Source organism: Pteropus medius, unplaced genomic scaffold (genome assembly GCF_902729225.1).
Source record: "Pteropus medius unplaced genomic scaffold, Ma_sr-lr_union100, whole genome shotgun sequence".
In the NCBI taxonomy this organism is placed as follows: domain Eukaryota; kingdom Metazoa; phylum Chordata; class Mammalia; order Chiroptera; family Pteropodidae; genus Pteropus; species Pteropus medius.
The window spans coordinates 8843073-8863561 of NW_024342471.1; the positions used below are offsets into that span (position 1 = coordinate 8843073).

General features: G+C 35.9%; 1 protein-coding gene and 1 pseudogene across 3 annotated transcripts in view; one reads left to right on the forward strand and one right to left on the reverse strand.

Moving 5' to 3' along the window:
• The window catches only part of UQCC1 (ubiquinol-cytochrome c reductase complex assembly factor 1), an 85149-nt gene extending 65852 nt beyond the window's left edge, over positions 1 to 19297 (reverse strand). For 2 of the 3 annotated variants that reach the window (XM_039864162.1, XM_039864163.1), the window contains exons 1-4: positions 19149 to 19297; positions 10729 to 10833; positions 1805 to 1900; positions 568 to 675 (exon numbers count right to left, since the gene is read on the reverse strand). In XM_039864162.1, the coding sequence (XP_039720096.1) occupies positions 568 to 675; positions 1805 to 1900; positions 10729 to 10833; positions 19149 to 19172 (333 nt within the window). In that variant the 5' untranslated portion in view covers positions 19173 to 19297. The remainder of the gene's footprint in view (positions 1 to 567; positions 676 to 1804; positions 1901 to 10728; positions 10834 to 19148) is intronic. The other variant, XM_039864164.1, reaches the window with a different exon arrangement.
• LOC120604109 (uncharacterized) lies at positions 972 to 1090 on the forward strand (annotated as a pseudogene).
• Positions 19298 to 20489: the final 1192 nt, after the last annotated feature.

Genomic DNA, 20489 nt, shown 5'->3' on the forward strand with positions numbered 1-20489 from the left:
AAAAAAAAAAAATTAAGCCTAGGGGCAGTAGGTACCTGATGCAGAGAGAATATTCATTTGCTTTTAGCAATTACTATATAACATACATTCTAGGCCAAGAGTTGACTAGAAATGATATAGCTAGCAAATATCCCACCATAATAATTACAATAAATTGCAAGGTTAGTTAGTTAATTTAAAAGATGCTTATTAGTAAAACTTCAAAGAAAGTCGTATAATGATCTAGTGAGTAATGTTTCCTTAAGAACACTGTCCATCACAACATCTGGCCTGTCTGATTCCTTAGAAATCATCTACATGGCATATCATGTGGCAAGGGCGTGGAAAGCCCAAGCTTACTGAGTTGCCTGCTACTGAGATACTTCTGAGGAATCAGAACATTGCAGCCCCACATGTTGTACAGATCTGACTTAGAAAGGAGAACAGGGGGACGACAACACATTTTTAAGCTTTCAAAATAATGTATGAATTTCTCGAAAGCAAAGTAGAAGCTTTAAAAAATCTTCCATGAGGAGCAGAAAGCACAAAGCCTAAAAAGAAAAATGAGAAAAACTTAAAAGACTTTACCCATTTACTGTATTTCAAAGGTCCTGTGAATCCCATGGCCTCTATTATCTTTGTGAAGGCACCAACCTTCTCCTCAACAGGCTGTGGAGAATCCTTGGTAGTAGAAAGCTATTTAACAAAAAAGAAGGGGACCAAAATTAGTTGCAAAAAAAATTTTTTTAAAGAATACTTTTGTTTCTCATTAGATCTAAGGGCATCTTTATTGCTTAGATTTTTTTTTTCACCTAGAATTTTTAATTCTTATTTTTCTGGTCATCTTGTCACTCAGTGCAAACATACTTGGAACTCTAATAGATGTCCTCTACATTTCAGAACAAGATATACCCATTTCACTGACCACTTGCCTATTTTGGGTATCAGAATAAAAGTTCTATAAAAAAAGAGTACTTTTAAAATGAAATCTTGTCTATGGCCACGCTACCCTGAACAAGCCCGACCCCATCTGATCTCAAAAGCTAAGCAGGGTCAGGCCTGGTTAGTACTTGGATGGGAGACGACCTAGGAAGACCAGGTGCTGTAGGCATAAAAAATAAAAAAATAAGGGATTGTAAGCTTGCAATCTGTGAGGTCAACCAAGGGTTGTCTCGCCTAAAAAAATAAATTAAATAAATAGATAAATAAATAGATAGATAGATAAAAATAAAATGAAATCTTGAACCCTATTTCCCAAAGAACAATTCTGAGAAGAATGATCTGTTTACTGACATACCAGGAAAAGGAAAAAAAAAAAAGACTGTTGGAAAGCAGTCAAATAAGCACTAGATAAATGTTTTTTAACTCTTGCATTTTTCAGTATAACAAATTTTACTAACAACTATAGAAGATATGAGTCTTGCAGTTTACAAATAACTCCAAGGAAAACTCTGTTCTAATGCTAAGCCTCTCCAAATGAAGGCAGATTATATAACTAATAAGAAATTCTCTAAAAGTTAAATATTACTTCATGATTAATATGCAAAAAAAGGTAATAAAGACTTCTTTCTCTAAAGTGTCTTCTAGGTAAGACAATACAATAGAAGAAATACAGGACATGGGATCAGAAGCCCTAGGTTCAAATATCCAGTTGGTATGTCACTTACCATCTTTATGACCTTGGGCAAGTCACTTCATTTCCGTTAGCCTCATCTTCTGCACTAGATAAAATTACTTCCCTCAGCCAGCTAACAATTTTGCTGATATTCAAATATGAACACCTACGTGAAAGCACTCTGTTAACATAGAAAGCACTAATTCTCACCTTATTTGTAGTGTGATACTTCCTACTCAGCTGCATGTCCATTCCAGGAATCTGTTCTGATCCACCACATACTAGGGACTGGCACATCTGGAGCCACTTGGAGATTTAAAAAAAAAAACAACAGATGTAAGTAACACTGAGCATTCACTTAGAGGGTTAATCTAAGCAGAGCTGCCTCAAAGTATAAAGAATATAGAATCTTTCCAAACTTGCTTAACCCAGTTCCTGGTGATCTGATCACCAAGAGAATCCGATATTGGCACTTAGAATGTTGTTGGGTATATGGTAGGTGCTCAATAAATATCTGTTGAATACTTGAATAAATAAAAGGATTTGGCTCTGGAAACCTGGAACTAAATAAATCTGAGTCTACTCTAAGAACCAGAATTGCAATAAATACCTATTTAAACCTTGGTAGCAGTGCTGTATATGGCGGGGGGCGGGGGGGAGGAGACAAAAACTTTAACAACAATCCATTTTAAGTTTAAAACCTGCTTCTGCTACTTGCAAGCTAAGTGGTCACAAGCAGGTTACTGAACCTCAGTTGCAATGAGGATTAAAGGAAATACAGTAATCCCCCTTATCTGTGGTTTCATGTTCAGTAATGCAGTGCTTGTGTTTAAGTAACCTTTATTTTACTAATAAAGGCCTCAAAGCACAAGAGTAGTGATGCTGGCATTTCAGACATGCCAAAGAAAGTCGTAAAGTGCTTCCTTTAAGTGAAAAAGTGATTAAAATACAATATTTTGAGAGACCACATTCATATAACTTTTATTACAGCATATTGTTATAATTGTTCTATTTTATTGTTAGTTATTGTTAATCTCTTACTATGCCTAATTTATATATTAAACTTTATCGCAGATATGTATGTAGAGGGAAAAAACAGTGTGCATCAGGGTCGGTACTATCAGCAGTTTCAGGCATCCACTGAGGATGCTGGAATGTATGCCCCATGGAAAGGAGAGGACTTCTGTATATGTAAAATGTCTTTTACGAAATAGTCAACAAATAACAGAAGCTTCTGTTATCACCACCATCACTGTTCAGATTAGAATTGCCCTCCTTTTATGTTCACACATTTCACTTGAAAGCATTATGGCAATAACAAAATTATTTACAATTATTATGTGCCAGGTACTATGCTAAGTGCCTTACATATATTACCTTATTCAATCTTCACCATAACCTTATTAGGTTGGTATTATTATAATCAAAACATAATTTTAGAAATAAATTCCAAAGGAAAAAAACTACATGTAAGAGATCCTCATTGTAGAGTGAATATAGGTAAAACTGGGGGAAAAGTCCAATAAATTAAGGTACTCAATGGAAAATCAGGTAACCATTAAGATTTTTTTAATAGATTTTATTTTTTTAAAGCAGTTTTAGGTTCACAGCAAATATGAGCAGGAAGCTACAGAGAGTTCCCATATATCCACTCCCCCCCCAACACGCACAACATCCCCTACTACCTGCATCCTCCACCAGAGTGGTATATTTGTCACAATCAGTGAACCTACATGGACACATTGTTATCACTCAAGATCCATAGTTTCATTAGAGATTATTGTTTTTAGCAACATAAAAAAACATATAATATGTATAAAATTATAAGTAAAAACATAAATGTATATGGGCAAGTCTGGAAAGGAACACATTGAAGTGAAAGTTATTTTGTTAAGTTAGTAAAATTATGGAAGAGTTTAAGAATCTAGTTTCTAAATTCTCAGTAATGTTATATTACTTTTATAATAAAAAAGGGTGAGAAGGGGACAGGAGAAGGGTTAACCCTTCAATTATGGTTTAGTCCAAGAAGAGATGAGACACATGAAATGAAAATGATTTTTTCGTTAGTCCTAATGAAGGAAAAACTGAATTTCTACTTGTCGAGAGTTACTATTTATTTTTCTTTCTAAACAAGGATATTAAAAGTCAGGATTCTTCTGGTCAGTCTCAAGGACATTTATGCTTTAATCCATAGGTATCATGCAGGCTTTATAAAACACAAACCAAACACAGAACACCTCCCATTACATCACATACATCAATTTAATGGTTCATCTAGAACATAAATAACTTAAATGAGTTCAAAAAACACAACCAACAGCAATTTTCAGCTTTGGGGTGAGTTCTATTAGATTACATGATCTTTCTCTTCCCCCATAACTCCAGGAACCTATGGATTCCTTCTGTAACTGTCTCACCAACTGCTGTATCTCTGTCCTACCATTATTTATGAGTTAACATTTAACACTACACTGAACTACTGAAGTATCTAGGTATCTAGTACCAAGAACAAGATCTAGTTTCCCTATACCTATGTACAAATCTATAAGCACATGCATTTACTTTTTTGTACCCCCACATCCCCCCAAAAAGATTCCCTTTGACCTTTAAGATATCATTTTCTCTGTTTAAATTAAAAAGATATCAATAAATAACTTTCTGTGAAAGAGGAAAAAATACCCTGAAATACTTAAATATCACTTTTTTAAAGAGGCCTTCTCTGACCATTTTATCTAAAATAATTTCTTATCATCCCATTATTCTCTAGTATAGCAGTAGCCTGTTCATGTCACTCACAGTACTCATTACAATGTACAAGTATATTTTTATTTATGTACTTTCTTATTTTCTATCACCACTACCAAAAAGATCCATGAAGGGATAAACTAGGTATATTAACAATGAAGTACAACACATGGTACATGGAAAACTCTCAAATATTTGTTGTATGAACAAACCAAACCACCTGTATGGTTATTTACTATTTCTTTCCTGTCCTTATTCACCCACAAGCTATACATACATTTTTCACTCATCCAACCCCTATAAAATACTAGGGATATGTCAGCTTTTATAGTAGGTTTTAGAACACAAACAGAATTCCTATCCTCAAACAGCTCATGATCTTGTGAAGATAAAGAAGACTCACTACCCAAGAAACAGAACCAAATATCACATTTTAAAATGCTTAAAGATCGCCTACCACACACACAATGTGTTAGCAAGGATGTATAACAACTAGAACTCTCACACACTGTTGGTGGGAGGGTAAAATAGTACAATCATTTTGGAAAATTATTTGGCAGTATCTACTGAAGTTGAATGTATGCACATCCTATATGACTCAGTAATTCCATTTCCAAGTATACATACCAACAGAAACGCGTACAAGAATGTTCATAGCAGCACTATAATACAAGCTCAAATTGAAAACAATCCAAATATCCATCAACAGAAGAATGGATAAATGAATTGTGGTATATATCCATATAATAAAACACTGTATGACAATGAGAATGAATAAACTATTAAGAGCAACATGAAAGCATTTCTAAAACAAAGTTGAATGAAAGCAGTCTAACATAAGACAGTACATTACCATATGTATAAATGGCAACACTACTCTATGGTGTTCAAAGTGAAGACCATGGTCAACCTTGGTTAGGGGTAGCAACTACAAGAGGACCAAGGAGGCTTTTGGGGTTCTATTTCTTGCCCCAAATGCTGGTTACGTTCACTTTGTAATAATTCATTGAGCTGTACTTAAGATTTATGCCTTTTTCTGTATTTTTCATATACTTTAATAAAATGTACAAAAATGCTTAAAGATGTGGAATAGGCAGTATAAACAACAGAAATTTAGAGATGGAAGAGAATGACTTAGAGTCATCAGAAAAGACTCCAGAGAGAAGCCTTAAGAAGTGGGTAAGAAAGAGAGGATGAGTGAGGAGGCAGAGGTAAGCATGGTATAAATGAAAAGAGAAAAACATGGGAGTTAGAAGACTTGGGCTGAAGCACTAGCTCTTCCTATCTCATAAACATATGTTGAGAACCAAATAAAATAATGTATGTGAAAGTCTGTGTAAACTATAATGCATAATATAAGTGTAAAGACCTATTCTAGACAACTCCAATGATAAACTCTTTTGCAGGCAGTGCCTTGTTAAAAAATATATAAGATTTTGCCCTTATTTTTTGCTTTTGGTTCTGAAACTGAAGAGACCTAGGAGAGGACGGAAGGGAAAAAAAGGGAGAGGAGGGGAGGAGAAGGAAGGAAGGAGGAAAGGGGAGGAGGAAGGGGAGGGGAGGAGGAAGGGAAAAGGAAAAGAAAGGGAAAAGAAAAGAGAGAAAAAAGGGAAGAGAAGGACTCAAGCAAGCCTTGAATATCATAGGTATGTCTGATCCTTTTAGCAAAACTATAAGTTCCACCATGGTACAATCTACCTTATACTTCTTTAATTTTCTGACCCAACGCTCAATACCATTCTGGGCATGGAGTTGACACTCAATAAAAACTAGGTGGATTGTTTTAAAAAAAATTTTTTTTTAATCCAGAAGGACAATCTGGAGAAGGTCCAGAAAAGAACCACAAGAATGATCAAAGAAATGAATAAAAGGTGTTAGTGGAAAGGTTAAAATGAATTAAGGCTGTTTAGCTTGGAGAAAAAGCAACTGAAGAACTAAGGAGTAACTCAGAATAATAACACTTGAGCTGGAAGAAATCTCAAAGATCTAAGTCCAACCTTTTCATTTCACAAATGAGGAAACTAAGACCCAGGGAGAGGTCGCAACATGCTTAAGATAGTTTTAGCACCAATTGTTTTTTAATAAGTTTTTTAATAAGTTTCAATTTGTATAGTGAAGAGAACATAAATAGCATCAAAAATACTATTTACAAATTACTGAAGATCTCCTATGTGCCCAGCACCTATACTCTTAATGTTTTACTATGTTTATCTCACAACAACCTTGCAAAACAGATATTTTTTCCCATTTTAGAAATGAAAGTTCATTAAGGGGTAGAATATACACTCAGAGCTATCTTCTTTACCCTGTATCAAGTAGCTTTCAAAAACCCAAGTAGGGTTTAATAACATAGGTTCATGCATACTTAACAACCAGATCTTGATTTCTAAAGATTCTAAATATCATTCTCCAAGAAAAAGAATCAGGGCTCTTCAAAGAAATTATTGAATCCAGGGCTAGAGGCAAAGAAAAAACAATATGAACCTGAAATATCTTGTGGTGCCAGGAAATAAGAAAGTGTTCAAAAAATGATGAAGGCATGTAGAAAGAAACTTGAAGGGGTTCCCAAGAGCCAAATCTGGAAAAATTTAATCAACAAAATAAATAATGAGAATAATGGATTATAACTCATAGAAGAAAATAAATATCCATAACTCTTACTAATATAAACAATTGAATAAATAAATGGGGAAGAAGTGACAGCTCTTTCTTACAGAATTCCAAGCAATAAATGTCGTAATGATAGAAACAAAAAATCACCATCAAGCATATACCACAGTGATGATTGTTGCAGTCAAGAATCCATCAACAGAATTACTATATGATGCAGCAATCCCACTTCTGGGTATATATTCAAAAGAATTTAAAGTAGGATCTTGAAGAGATATTTGCACACTATGTTCGTTGCAGTATTATTCACAATAGCCAAGATGTAGAAGGGAACCCAAATAACCACCAAGAGATAAATGGACAAAGAAAATGTGTTATATACATATAATGGAATATTTATGCAGCCTTAAAAAAAGAAGGAAACCCTATTATATGTAACATGGTTGGAACTTAAGGACAAAATGCTAAGCCACAAATGAGTCACAAAACTACAAATACTGTATGATTCCACTCATATGTAGTATATAAAGTAGTCAAAATCACAGAAGCAGAAAGTAAAAAGGTAGTTGACAAGTGGAGGGGGGTAGTGTTTAATGGGTACAGAGTTTTACAAAATGAAAGAGTTCTAGAGATCTGTTGTACAATAATGTGAATATCCTTTACAGTACTGAACTATATACTTAAAAATGGTTAAGGTGGTAACTTTAATGTTAGGTGTTTTTTACCACAATTTTAAAATTAATTTAATATTATACATCATTAAAAAAAAGAACCATCAATGAATGCTAAAGGTAGTGAGCAAAAGTATGATGAGAAACAGAATATCTGCATAGTCTCAAAGTAACTTCTCACAAAATGCTAATTACAAAGGGAAAAATGGTAACTTTATAGTAGGGAAACCTGATAGGCACCAATTTAATAACCAACTGATTAAAGTTAACGTCACCAGTAATAAGATATAATAGTATCAGGTATTCCTGATATGATGCTCTGAGAAAGGAATAGCCTTTGCCAAAAATGTATAACCTCAATCTAATTATAAGAAAATATTAGACAAACCCAAATTGAAAGATCAAAAAGGGACATTAGCGGAAAATAAAACTAGTAAAACTGGGAAAAGGTGTAAAGATTAGTGAATTGCACTATGATTATATGTAATGTTAATATGAGAGGAAGCTAGATGAAGGGTATATGGGAACTCTACTATTTTCATAACTTTCCGGTAGGTTTAAATTATTTCAAAATAATTTTTTTTAAAAAAGTAGAGTCATCAAAATACAACAGAACTTCAAGAGGTTATTTAGAAAAGACCAAGATAAAAATACAATGTCCTTAGCTTTTTGAAAATAATATAATAGCATTTGACACTACCTTAGAGATCATCTGATACTATCACTCCTCCAATGAAGAATTCTTTTATGTCATGTCCTTAACATACAGTCTTCCAACCACTGTCTGAATATTTCCAGTAAGAGTAAATTTACTATGTCAAAATGCAGCACACACATTCCATTACACCACAATTCTAATTAACAAAAAGTTCTTCCTCATTCTTAGCCAAATTTGCCTCCCTGTCAGACACGTACCTGAGGATGTCATTCTAAGGCAAAGGTTTCCAACCAAGGGTCCTCAAAGATGGGAATATGTGCCAGGGTGGTACAGTCAATAATGACAAAATGTTCAGTTTATTACATTAGCTAAAATTACATCTTGTTAGCATGAAAAAAAAGACCCTAAGTTATTTACATGGGTGCTTTGCTATAACACTGTTCCGGAACCTAATACAGTACCTGGTACGTATTAGGTACTCTAGAGATTCATATAATGAATTCCTCCCCCTCCATCATCTGTGTACATACAAACAACATATTATTTGGAACTATATGATAAATTCTATTAAAATTTTCCAATGCATAAAAAGTAACAGAGCATAGCCCAACTCTAAAAAGAAATAGCTGCCTGATGACCCAAATAGATGCCTTTTTTGAATAGGCATAGTCTTCATTCATTCAGCATACATTAGTGCCTCGCTTAGTGAGAAGCCCAGGAAATACAGGGACAAACAAGACATGTCTTTACAAGGGCAAGGCATACATACTAGTTGGAGGGAGTTACTCTATATTTTAAATATTTTTAATATATTCTATTTATGTAAATTACATAAATATGTATACAGATGCTCCTTGATTTATGATGGGGTTACAATCCAATAAAACCACTTTTAGTAGAAAATGCATTTAATACACCTAACCTATTGAACATCATAGCTTAGCCTGGCCTACCTTAAACATGCTCACAATGCTCACATTAGCCTACAGTTGGGCAAAATCATCAAACACAATGAATACACTATAGAGTATCAGTTGTTTACCCTTGATATCAGTTGTTTACCCTTGTGATCACATGGCTGACTGGAAGCTGCAGCTCAGTGCCACTGCTCAGCATCACGAGAGTATTATACCACATATCTCTAGCCCAGGAAAACATAAAAATTCAGAATTAAAGTATGGTTTCTAATGAACGCATATTGTTTTTGCACCATTGTAATGTCAAAAAATCCTAAGTCGAATCACTGTAAATCGGGGACCATTTGTAATTGTATCAAAAATAATTTTTTAACTGCAGCAAATATGGAAAAGAAAGTTAATGGCTACAGAAAAATAAATTGGTAAGAAAAATAAATTCCCAGTAAAAAATTTGTGAAATGATATAAAATAAGCACACAATTTTCCCAATCTAGAATACAACTACAAACAGAAATAATTGTTTAACCCTGAAAGATAAAGAAATGCAAAGCAAAACAAGGTAACATTTTCTACCCAATTAGTTTAATTAAAAAAAAAAAACCTCAATTTAGGGGAGGTAATGATGAAACACTAGGTATATATACAATGCTGATAGTAATATAAATTAAAACAACTTTTGGGGAAAGGAAACTGCTCATACCTTTTGACCTAGGGTATACTCTCAAAGGAATTAATCTTTAATAAATAAAATAAGAAAAACTATATATCAAAAAATGGGAACTACATTAAAGCCTATAATGGCAATAAAATTCAGAAATAATTTTAATATCAAACAAAGGCTAATTACATGTAGCTATTTAACAATTATGAAATCTACCTAGCAACATGAATAATGTCTGCTCTAATAAGTGAAAAGGCACCAGAACATAAAATTTTGTAAGGAATCTAAGGAAAAAATTAGTGTACACACACACACACACTGAAAAAGAACCAGCAGATGTTTTCGGGTTTGAGGTGATGAGTGATTTTTATGTCCTTTATTACTAAATTATTTGTACAATTAATAAAACCAGGAGAAAAAAACTCTCAAGGAAGGTCCAAGGTAAACTACATTATAAAGAATCATGTGGTCAATGGTAAACTGAGGCCTCAAATAATTGTCCTTTGCATTTTATGTTCATAAAAAGAAAAAATAAGAAGAAACATTTCTTACCCCAAATAAAAGTGCCTACAAAAAGAAAACTGAAGAAAAAGTTAACTCTGGGATGAATATCTGGAAACACTCCCAATAGTAAAAATCATCAGACTGTAGCATGGTATCCTAGGCTAAGTTCCACTGCTTGGGTATTTAGAAGTAACGCCCTAGACACCATACTGTAGGAATCAGTCCTGAGCTGACACCACAGAGACCCAGAAGTGGTCTCATGAGGTTTTTCCATAACACAATTTCGTTGGCTAATCTATAATAAATACATGACATTTGCACATAAACACTAAGGTTTTCATACCAACCAAAAGAACAACAAACCTTACCTGGGAAGTGCCAGACAGAGCCCTGCCCCACTGTCCCTGTGTAGTAGACACAGGTACCAATCGGCTGCATACTGGAACCCACTGGGAGATGCTAATCCGATTCCTCTAGAGAAAAATAAACAGTTCATCAAAAGTCAATATCAGACTCCATATGTAGAAGGCAAAGAGCATATCTAAGTTTAGAAATTCTGCCAGAACGGGGGACATGAACGGAGAACATCCAAAACAGGACCAGGATCAAGCCTCCCCATGCTTATTTCTTCATAGATAAGATGTACCCCTGTCTATTCCCGATCCATGGATTAAAAAACTCTAGTAATAGCTGACTCTAGCAGGGGGACATGGGAACAAAATAAGCAGACTTCAGGGATTTTACAATTAAATCATCAATTAAATTCTTGTTTGCAATGCCTTTTTATAAACACTAATTTATGTGATCTTCACAGAATCCCTCTATAGTAAGCCATGCTGGGATTACAATCATCCCCAAAAGGATGAAAAAACTAGGGCTGAACTTTTTAGGGTGGGAAAACACACTTAGGCAACTTGATTTCCAAGACAAAAAAAAAAGAGATTAAATGGCTAAACTATGACTGTGGTTCAATTTTTCCCTCAGATATTACTTACATCAGAAAGGTCTCTGGGCCAAAGTGAAAGGCTAGGCTGGAGAAAGGAGACCCTCTATCTCACTAAATGAAAAGCCTGCTTCATTTTATGATCCTGAAATACATTACACTATATAAATGGCATAAATATATACGGCACTGAAAATCTCTATTCTGGAAAACAATTCTGGGGGATCCGAGGGTTTCTTTCACTTGATCTGTAGACCTTATAGGGTCATAATGAGGACTGGATACACAAATTATTTGAAAACAATCTTCCAAGCATAAACTACAATACTAGGAGTCAAAGATATGGATTCCAGTTTAAACTCAGTTACTCTAATATGTCCTTTACATGTAATTTAACCTCTACAATGCTGTTTCCTCATAGCAATTTTTAGTAATACTTATGAGCACATATTATGTGTCAGGCACTTTCTTAGGTATTTTACTTATATGAACTCAATTAAACTTCGCAATCACCACGTAAAGACCTAAATATATGATTATCCCATTTACATAAATAAAGAAACTGAGGTATGGATAAGTAACTTCCCTGGGTCACACAGTTAATAAATGGCTGAGTTAGGATTTGAACCCAGGCAGCACAAACAACTCCAGGATCCATAGACATTTATGGGATGAAAGGGGTCAAGAGAATATCTACAAAGAACCTTCTAGCTCTAAGACCTAATCTTGAACCAATTAAACTATAGCATAGTCTTGTGGAAAGAGCCATGTAATTGGAATCTAAAGCACTGATTTGATTCTTGGCTCCACTGTTAGTAAGCTACAAGCCTTTGTCTTTGCCTCTTCTACAAAATAACAAAAAATTCCTGCTTCTCAGGATTTAAGAAAAATCAACAAATGTATCTTGCAGTATGTCCAATTCAATAAATATTAAGTTGAATCTGAATCTCCATTTCTTTATGAATAGGTAAGAAGGGGCAAGGGTGAGGTTAAAATTTTAAACCCAGAGATGCTTTCTGAAGTGTCTCACAGTTCTAAAACCGTGTAACTGTTTCTAATAGGCCACTCAAATGAAAAGATTAAAAACATTTCAAATGAAAAGATTAAAAACATTTTCTTTTGGCTGAGGTTTGATCTGTTGGGATGGTTTTCAAATGAGAGACAGTTACTGGCTTTTTGTTTACTAACAGTGACTGGTTTACTAGAATCATTCAATGTCAGATGTTCCCTTCCTAAAAATGTAAATATGGAATGAGATGAAACTTCTGCAGATTCAGGCACAAAGAAGAAAAAAAAAGTAAGAGAAAATTAGCAGTAGGAACAATGAAAACCTTTGGAAATTTTTCTGAAGAATTTCATCATATTTTTTCCAATGTCAACAAAATTTTTCTCTGTAATTTTGGTTCTACTTGGTCTTACGCCAATATTTTAAATCAGTTCTTATTAGAAGAAAGGAGCAATCAACTCTGTTCTTTCCTTCTCCAACCCTACAACAACAAAGCTTGTCCAAACCCTTAATTGAAATTGTTGAGGTGTAACAGAAAGGGTGTTTGAATTCCAAGCCTGCCATGAAATAGCTGTGTGACCCTGAACTAGTTACTCAATTCTCTGGGTCTCCATTTTCTGTATGTAAAGTAGGAATAATAAAAGCTACGTCACAGTAGTGTTCCCAGGATCATTTGTAAAAGCATTCTGATAACAGTAAAACACACACAAAGGCATCATTATTGTTATTAACCATCATTACTGAATTAGGTAAGTAGGTGCCTCTTTCTCCAGCAAGAGTAGCAGCAAGAATCATTTTCTTAAAATATTATTTGAACCTGGAACTCTCTTTTCAAAAGCTTGCAGCGGGCCCATGTACCTTTTTAAACTTACACACCTGATCTCTAACTGAACCCCTCCAGACTCAACAATATACTGACATACCCTGCCCTGTACTCTCCACTCAGCAAGCAATTCCAAAACCTAACTCCACTCCACACAAACTATCCCCCTTGCAGACAGTTCCTCTGAAACTCTCTTCTTCATTCCTACCCAAATCACGAGCTCATTTATTTCAAGGAATCTCCCCAGACTCCAGGTTCTGGTTCTACTGACTCTGGTTCTTTTTCCTTTCCAACTCTTTCAAGACTTCATTTATAAGTATAAATCTGTGGAAGTATGTATCTCCCTCTTATAGGTACTAATTCATTAGGCCTATAACAATTAGCAAACCTCAACTACTCCAAAGTTCAGAAAAACATTTATAGCCATTTCCAATTAAAATTATTACTTCTAACTTAAGATAAAATATACACTATTACTAAGTGGGAAACAGTTTTACAGTTTTTCTGCTTCACCAACACTTCAAAACCAAAATTTTAAAGATAAGTTTCATGTTTTCCTTTCCTAGGCACATTGTAAATTGAGGGTGATTTTACATTTATATTTCAAAATATTCTGAGAGCCTCTTTTTTTTTTTTTTACTATGTTTTAATCAATCCACTAACTAGTCTGTTTCTGCATGTGGTTTCTAAGATACATAGCATTTTCCTTGGCTCATTCATGAGTTCCAAAAGACTTTACAAGTAGTCAATTCTTCTATTCTCCATAGTTATGTTTAATAAAGCAGGGGTCATCAACCCCTGGGCCGTGGACCAGTACCAGTCTGTGACCTGTTAGGAGCCAGGCCACACTGCTGGAGGTGAGTGGCAGGCAAGTGAGCAAAACTCATCTGTATTTGCAGCTGCTCCCCAGAGCTAGTATCACCGCCTCAGCTCCACCTCAGATTATTGGGCATTAAATTCTCATAGGAGCACCGGTCCCTGGTGTCAAAAGGTTGGGGACTACTGTTATAAAGTGATCACATGTAGCAACCAGACTAAATAACAATATTCAGTAAAGGTAACCAGTCTTCTTTATTGGAGAAAAGTTGACTCCTGAATGAGATAGATATTCCTCAAAGCCTTATTCACAAAGAACTGGCATTATTCGATCTGTCTAGCAGTTCCTTGGAAGACTCCATTTGCAAAGCTGTCTCCAAACTTCCCCAGTGTGAAAAATGTTTTCCCCAGAAGCACTGATTGAAAACAAATAGAGGCAATTGTTTAAATTTATGGCCGGCTGCCTGAGGCAGTGAATAATACTTGGGGGAAACAACAAGCTAACCAAAAAACCTTAAAAAGAAAAACAGGGGAATGAGATGTTCATAGGGGCTTTGAAAAGCTCTAACATATTCTTGGGAATCTGAAGGCCATGCACAAGCACAGGGCTGTGCACATGCCCAGAGCTGTGCACATAAACAGGAAAGACCTGAGAATGTGCATTAGATGAACCTCTAGTTAATCTTAGGGATCTGCTCAAGTAGGAAGTGAAGATTAAGGTAGAGGTGTCAAATGACTAGCAGAATGTTAAAGGCATGCCCCAACATGCACACAGCCCCTCAGCAAAAACTGGGAGACTCACTAGTTCCATGCATTTATGGAAATCTCCAACCAAGCATTACTTGACCACCAAACTAACTGAGCAGAGACTACTCCCAAAATATATATATATACAAACTTTACAGAATTCAGAAAAGTCACTAAACAGAAAAACAATAACAAACTATGAGAAAGAAAAGAACTGATTTTCAGAGTTTCACATTATATTATTTGAAGTGTCTAGTTTTCAACAACAACAACAAAATAATGAAACACGTAAATAAAAAAGCATTGTCCATACATTGAGGGATAAAAGAAATCAACAGAAACTGTCCCTGAGGTAGCCCGGACATTAGACAAACTAGAACAAAGATTTTGAACCAGCTATTTTAAATAATTAAGATCTAAAGGAAACCATGTCTAAAGAACTATAGCAAAGTATGAGAATGATATCTTACTAATAGAGAATATCAATAAAGAGAAATTATAAAAAATAAAAGTAAAATTCTGGAGCTGGAAAGAACAATAAACAAAATGAACATTTCACTAGAAGGGTGCAACAGCAGATTTGAGCAGAAAAAATAATCAGTGACCCTGAAGAAGAGTCAATTCAGATTATCCAGCCTGAAAAACAGAAAGAAAAAAGAATGAAGAAAATGTAACAGCGCATCAGAGACCTATGGGATACCACCAAACATATACATAAAATGGGAGTCTCAGAAGGAAAGAAGAGAAATAAAGGGGCAGAAAAAAATATTTAATGAAATATTGGCAGAAAACATACCAAATTTAATGAAAAACATCAATCTATAAAATCCAAGAAATTCAACTAACTTCAAGTAGGAGAAATGCGACAGATCTACAAATAGACATATCATCAAGTGGGTGAAAGACAATAACAAAGACAGTATTTTGAAAGCAGCAAGAGAAACCACTCATCTTTTACAAGAGATCCTCGATTACATTAACAGCTAATATCTCTTCAGAAACCATGGAGACCAGAGGCAATGAGATGAAATATTCAAAATGCTCGAAGGGGTGAAGATTGTCAAACAAAATTTCTATATCCAGCAAAACTATCACTCAAAAAATGAAGGGAAAATTAAGACTTTCTAGATAAACAAAACCTGAGAAAATCTTTCAATAGCAGACCTGCCCTACGACAAAGACTAAGGGGGGACTTTCGGGCTAAAATAAGATCTTTGTCACTACAGGGACTCAAATCCACATGAATAAATTAAGTGAAATGGTAATTATTTAAATAAATAAAAAATATAATATAAAAGTATTTTTGTTTGTAATTATTTTTTATTTTTAATTTAAAAGACAATTGAATAAAGAATTATAAATCTATGTTGATGGGCACACAATCTATAAAGATGTAATCTGAATGACAATGACACAAAAGAGGAAAGGAATGACACTATACAGAATCAAAGTTTTTATATATTATTGAAATCAAATTGGTAATAATCCAAATTAGATTGTTATAAATTAAGATGTTAGTTGTAATCCCTAGGGCAAATACTAAAAAAATAACAAAAAGTAACAGTAAAATCTTACACTATACATAAAAATTAACTCAAAATGGATCAAAGACCTAAACATAAGACCTAAAACTATGAAACTTTTAGAATAAAACATAAGGGAAAATTTTCATGACACTGGATTTGGCAATGTTTCTTAGATATGACACCAAAAGCAAAGGCAACAAAATTATGAATAGTTAAGTTGGACTTCATCAACATTAAAATTTTTTGTGCATCAAAGAACACTATCAACAAAGTGAAAAGGCAACCAACCTATGGAATGGGAGAAAACATTTTCAAACCATATATCTGATAAGGGATTGATATCCAGAATATATAAAGGACTACAACTCAACAACAAAACAAACAACTTGATTAAAAATTGGGCAAAGGACTTAAGTACATTTCTTCTAAGATATACAATGGCAAACTAGTATATGAAATATGCTCAACATCACTAATCATTAGTGAAATGTAAATCAAAACTACAATGATATCGCCTCATATCCATTAAGATGGCAACTATGGAAAAAAGAAAATAACGAGTGTTAGCAAAGATGTGGAAAACTGGAATCCTTGTACTTTATGGTGAGAATGTAAAATGATGCAGCTGCTATGAAAAACGGAATGGTGATTGCTCAAAAAATTAAACACAGAATTATCATACACTCCAATAATTCCATTACTTACTTTATACTCAAAGGAAGTAAAAACAGGGACTTGAACAAATATTTGTACACCTGTGTTCATGGTAGCACTATTTCACAATAGCCAAAAGGCTGAGTAACCCAAGTGCTCACTGATAGATGAATGAATAAAATGTAATATATACACACAACTGGAATACTAGTTAGCCTTACAAAGGATATTCCAACACAGACCACAATACGGATGAATCTTGAGGACATAGTGCTAAGTGAAATAAGCCAGTCACAAAAGGACAAATACAGTATGATTCTACTTATATGAGATACTATAGTCGTCAAAATCATAAAGACAGGAAGTAGAATGGTGGTTGCCTGGAGCTGAGTAGAGGGGACCATGGGGATTTATCATTTAATAGGTACAGAATTTCAGTTTTGCAAGATGAAAAGAGTTCTGTGGGTGATGGTGGTGATGGTGGCACAACAATGTGAATGCATTTAATACTACTGAACTGTATACTTAAAAATGGTTAAAATGATAAATTTTATGTTATGTGTATAATTTTTTTTTAAATAGGGAGTGGCTTTCTGCAATTTCTACTACTGTTAAAGAAAAGCAAAGCTGGTCACTAATGGTCGGAACAACTCATAAAACTATTAGCAAGTTCTGTCTCAAATGTCCAGTTCCGCTGCTAGAGCTACTCAACAATAGCAGTGTTATAGTTTCCACCATCTTCCCAAACATTTCATTGGATAAAGGGAAAAAAACTGGCCAACAAGACAGAAAGAGGAAAAAGTAAAGGGAGACTAATGAGATTGTTTCGGGAATACTACCTCCCTGTGGTTCAATATTATTATCTGTAAAAGGGGGGAAATAATAGTGCTTACCTTTCCAAAGAGCTGTTGTAAGGATTAAGAAATTCCACATATATAAAATATTCAAAAGTGCTTAGCACATTGGTAAGTGCCCTATAAATGTTAGCTATCAATATTATTGCTCAAGAAATCTCAATATCTTGCTTCGACTGCAACCTTTATGTCATATCTCTCTCTCTCTCTCTCTCCCCCCGCCCTCTCCCCTGCCACCACCCACTCCCCAAATATCACTCTTTCAGCTGTTTTAAAAAAAAAATCTTCTCCAGCTAGATACTCTCAGTGGACACTGCTATTAATTCACAGTCATCAAAGCCAGACCTGGGACTCACCGTTAGACTCCTCCCTCTTCCTCACACCTAACATCTAACCTCTCATCAAGCCCTGTAAGACTCTATCCTTCAAATATTTACTGAGCAGCAATCAAGGGTACTGCATTTTGCTAGGCTGACAAATACAAGAAGTAATAAGACTGGTCTTTGTAAGCCATACGTAAAAAGATTAGAAACAGGAGTGTAAAATAACTCAAATGATACCCAGAGGCAGGAATAGAAAGGGTCTGCTATGAAAAACAATGTCCTTGACCCAGTTTTGATGGACTTGCAAAATTATAAACTCTTCCATCCTTCCATAATCAGGAACTAAGCTCTGTATCCTCCCAACCTTTTTCTTTCTCCTTTAATTCCTAGAGGTCATAGTATGCTAGAAGGATCGGAACTGAATCACAAGAGGAGCAGTAGTTTCTCATATCAGTATTAAGAAGCCTAGTAATTCTTCTTTACTTCATTTAACAAATTGTTACTGAACACCTATTATATGCCAGACACTGTGCTAGGCAAAGTGAAAACGACAGATATGAACGTGGTTCTTGTGCAACTTTCAACTTAAAAATCTCTAACAGTATTTCATTTAACTGTAGTTAACACTTGACTGATATCTGAAACAAACTCAGAGAACACCAGAATCCAAAGGGACTGCAGATTAACGTCCTCGTTTTTCACATAGGGACCCTGAGGTCCGAAAGAGACTTGCCCAAGGTCTGTGAATCGGTGACAGAACTAGGACTAGAACCTAGGTCTCCCGAAACTCCAATCAGTGCCCCAACCTGCTGCCTCTCCCTGAAGGGACACGGTCACAGGCGGTGACTGAGGAAAATCAAACTTCATCAAATTTAGGTCCGACGTCAGTTTCCCTCTCCTCAAAAGTGGGAGAAGCTACAGCCAAACAGAGGGTAGAGGTTGGAAGCTGCCTCAGTTTCCCCACAGAGAGGCCGCACAATCCCGCTGCCGCACAGGCTCCCCTCCTGCACTTCCCTCCAGTTTCTCCCACCCCACCCAGCTCGACTCCAACCCCAGGGCCCGGCGGCCGACTGTACAAAACTACTCCTTCACTCACAAGGACTCGCACCAGCAACGCCATGTTCCTCAACAACCATTTCCGGGTGAAGGGCGGGCTTCCGGAGTCCCCGCGGCCGCCACCCCTTCACCAGTTCGTCCTTTCGCCGGCGGGTGCCCGGCAACGGCGGCGCAGGCGCACAGAGACCGCAGCGCGCACGAGCGCGCGCTTTCCCCGCTATGCGCGAGGCTGCTCAGGCGCGCGCCTCCCGCACTCTCTGGTCTATGCGAGGAACGTCATAGAGGCGTGAGTCCTCTTCGAAACCCAGGTCCTCCCTACCTCTGACCTTGGGGTTTTCATAGCGCTCTCCTTAACCCCCACCTCACCCTACTCGGGCTCACTGCTCGGCGCCCCTTCGTCAGAGCCCCTCCTTCCCAGACTCTACCCCAAGTTTCACCCCCTGCGCCCCTTTTCACTGGGCTTGAAAGGAACAGGATCTTGGGGAATCCCAACTTTAAGGGGTTCCTAAAAAGAGTCTGAGAAGAGATAGTAGAGGAACACGGGACACAGCTGAGTCCTTAAAGTCAGGGCAAGAGGATGGTCACATGCTGACCTGAGGCCTGAAAAGGAAGGAACTTTGGGGATTTCTGGTTGTTTGGTTGTTTAATGGAAACATCTTTGAGAATTGATAGGAAATTATTGTAAAGATGAAGATACAGAAGAAAGAACCAAGGAGTTCTTTGAGGAGGTGGGAGAAAACGGCCTTAACTAAAGGACCTCTCCCATTGTACCCCAAGAGCAGTAGAGGAGAGAAGGTGTCAGTGCCCCTGGGGTTGACTAGAAACAGAGGGATAGGATGTTGAAGGGCTTCCTTTTCATTCAGTCAGCAAAGACTCATTGAATGTTCAGTAAGTGCTGGACACAACGAGTGTGGATACCAGCTTCTTGGAGCTCATAGACTGGTGAGGGAGGCACAGAAATTCTAGTAAGCCAATGAAAATATAAAATAATTAAAAATTGTGGTAAGCGCTATGAAGGAAATAACTAGAGAATAATATGGGAAATCAGATTTTAGGCAATGTAGCCAGGTAAGGCCTCTCTGAGGAAGTGACATGTAAGTTGCAATCCAAAGGATAAGAAAGAACTATCCATGGGAAGGGACTTTGAACATGCTATTCTATGAGCAAATATTGGAAGGATGAAAGAGGGAAAGAAGATTCCAGGACAAGAGTCCTAAGATGGGCAGGAACAGGGGTGTTTTCAAGAATCCAAAGACCAGTGTGGTTTTGAAATTAATTTTAACTAAATTAAAGAGATTACTAAGAAATAGGCAAAGACTAAATTATGCAAGGACTTCTAGATGATGTCTGGATTTTATTCTAAGTACAGCCATTGGAGGCT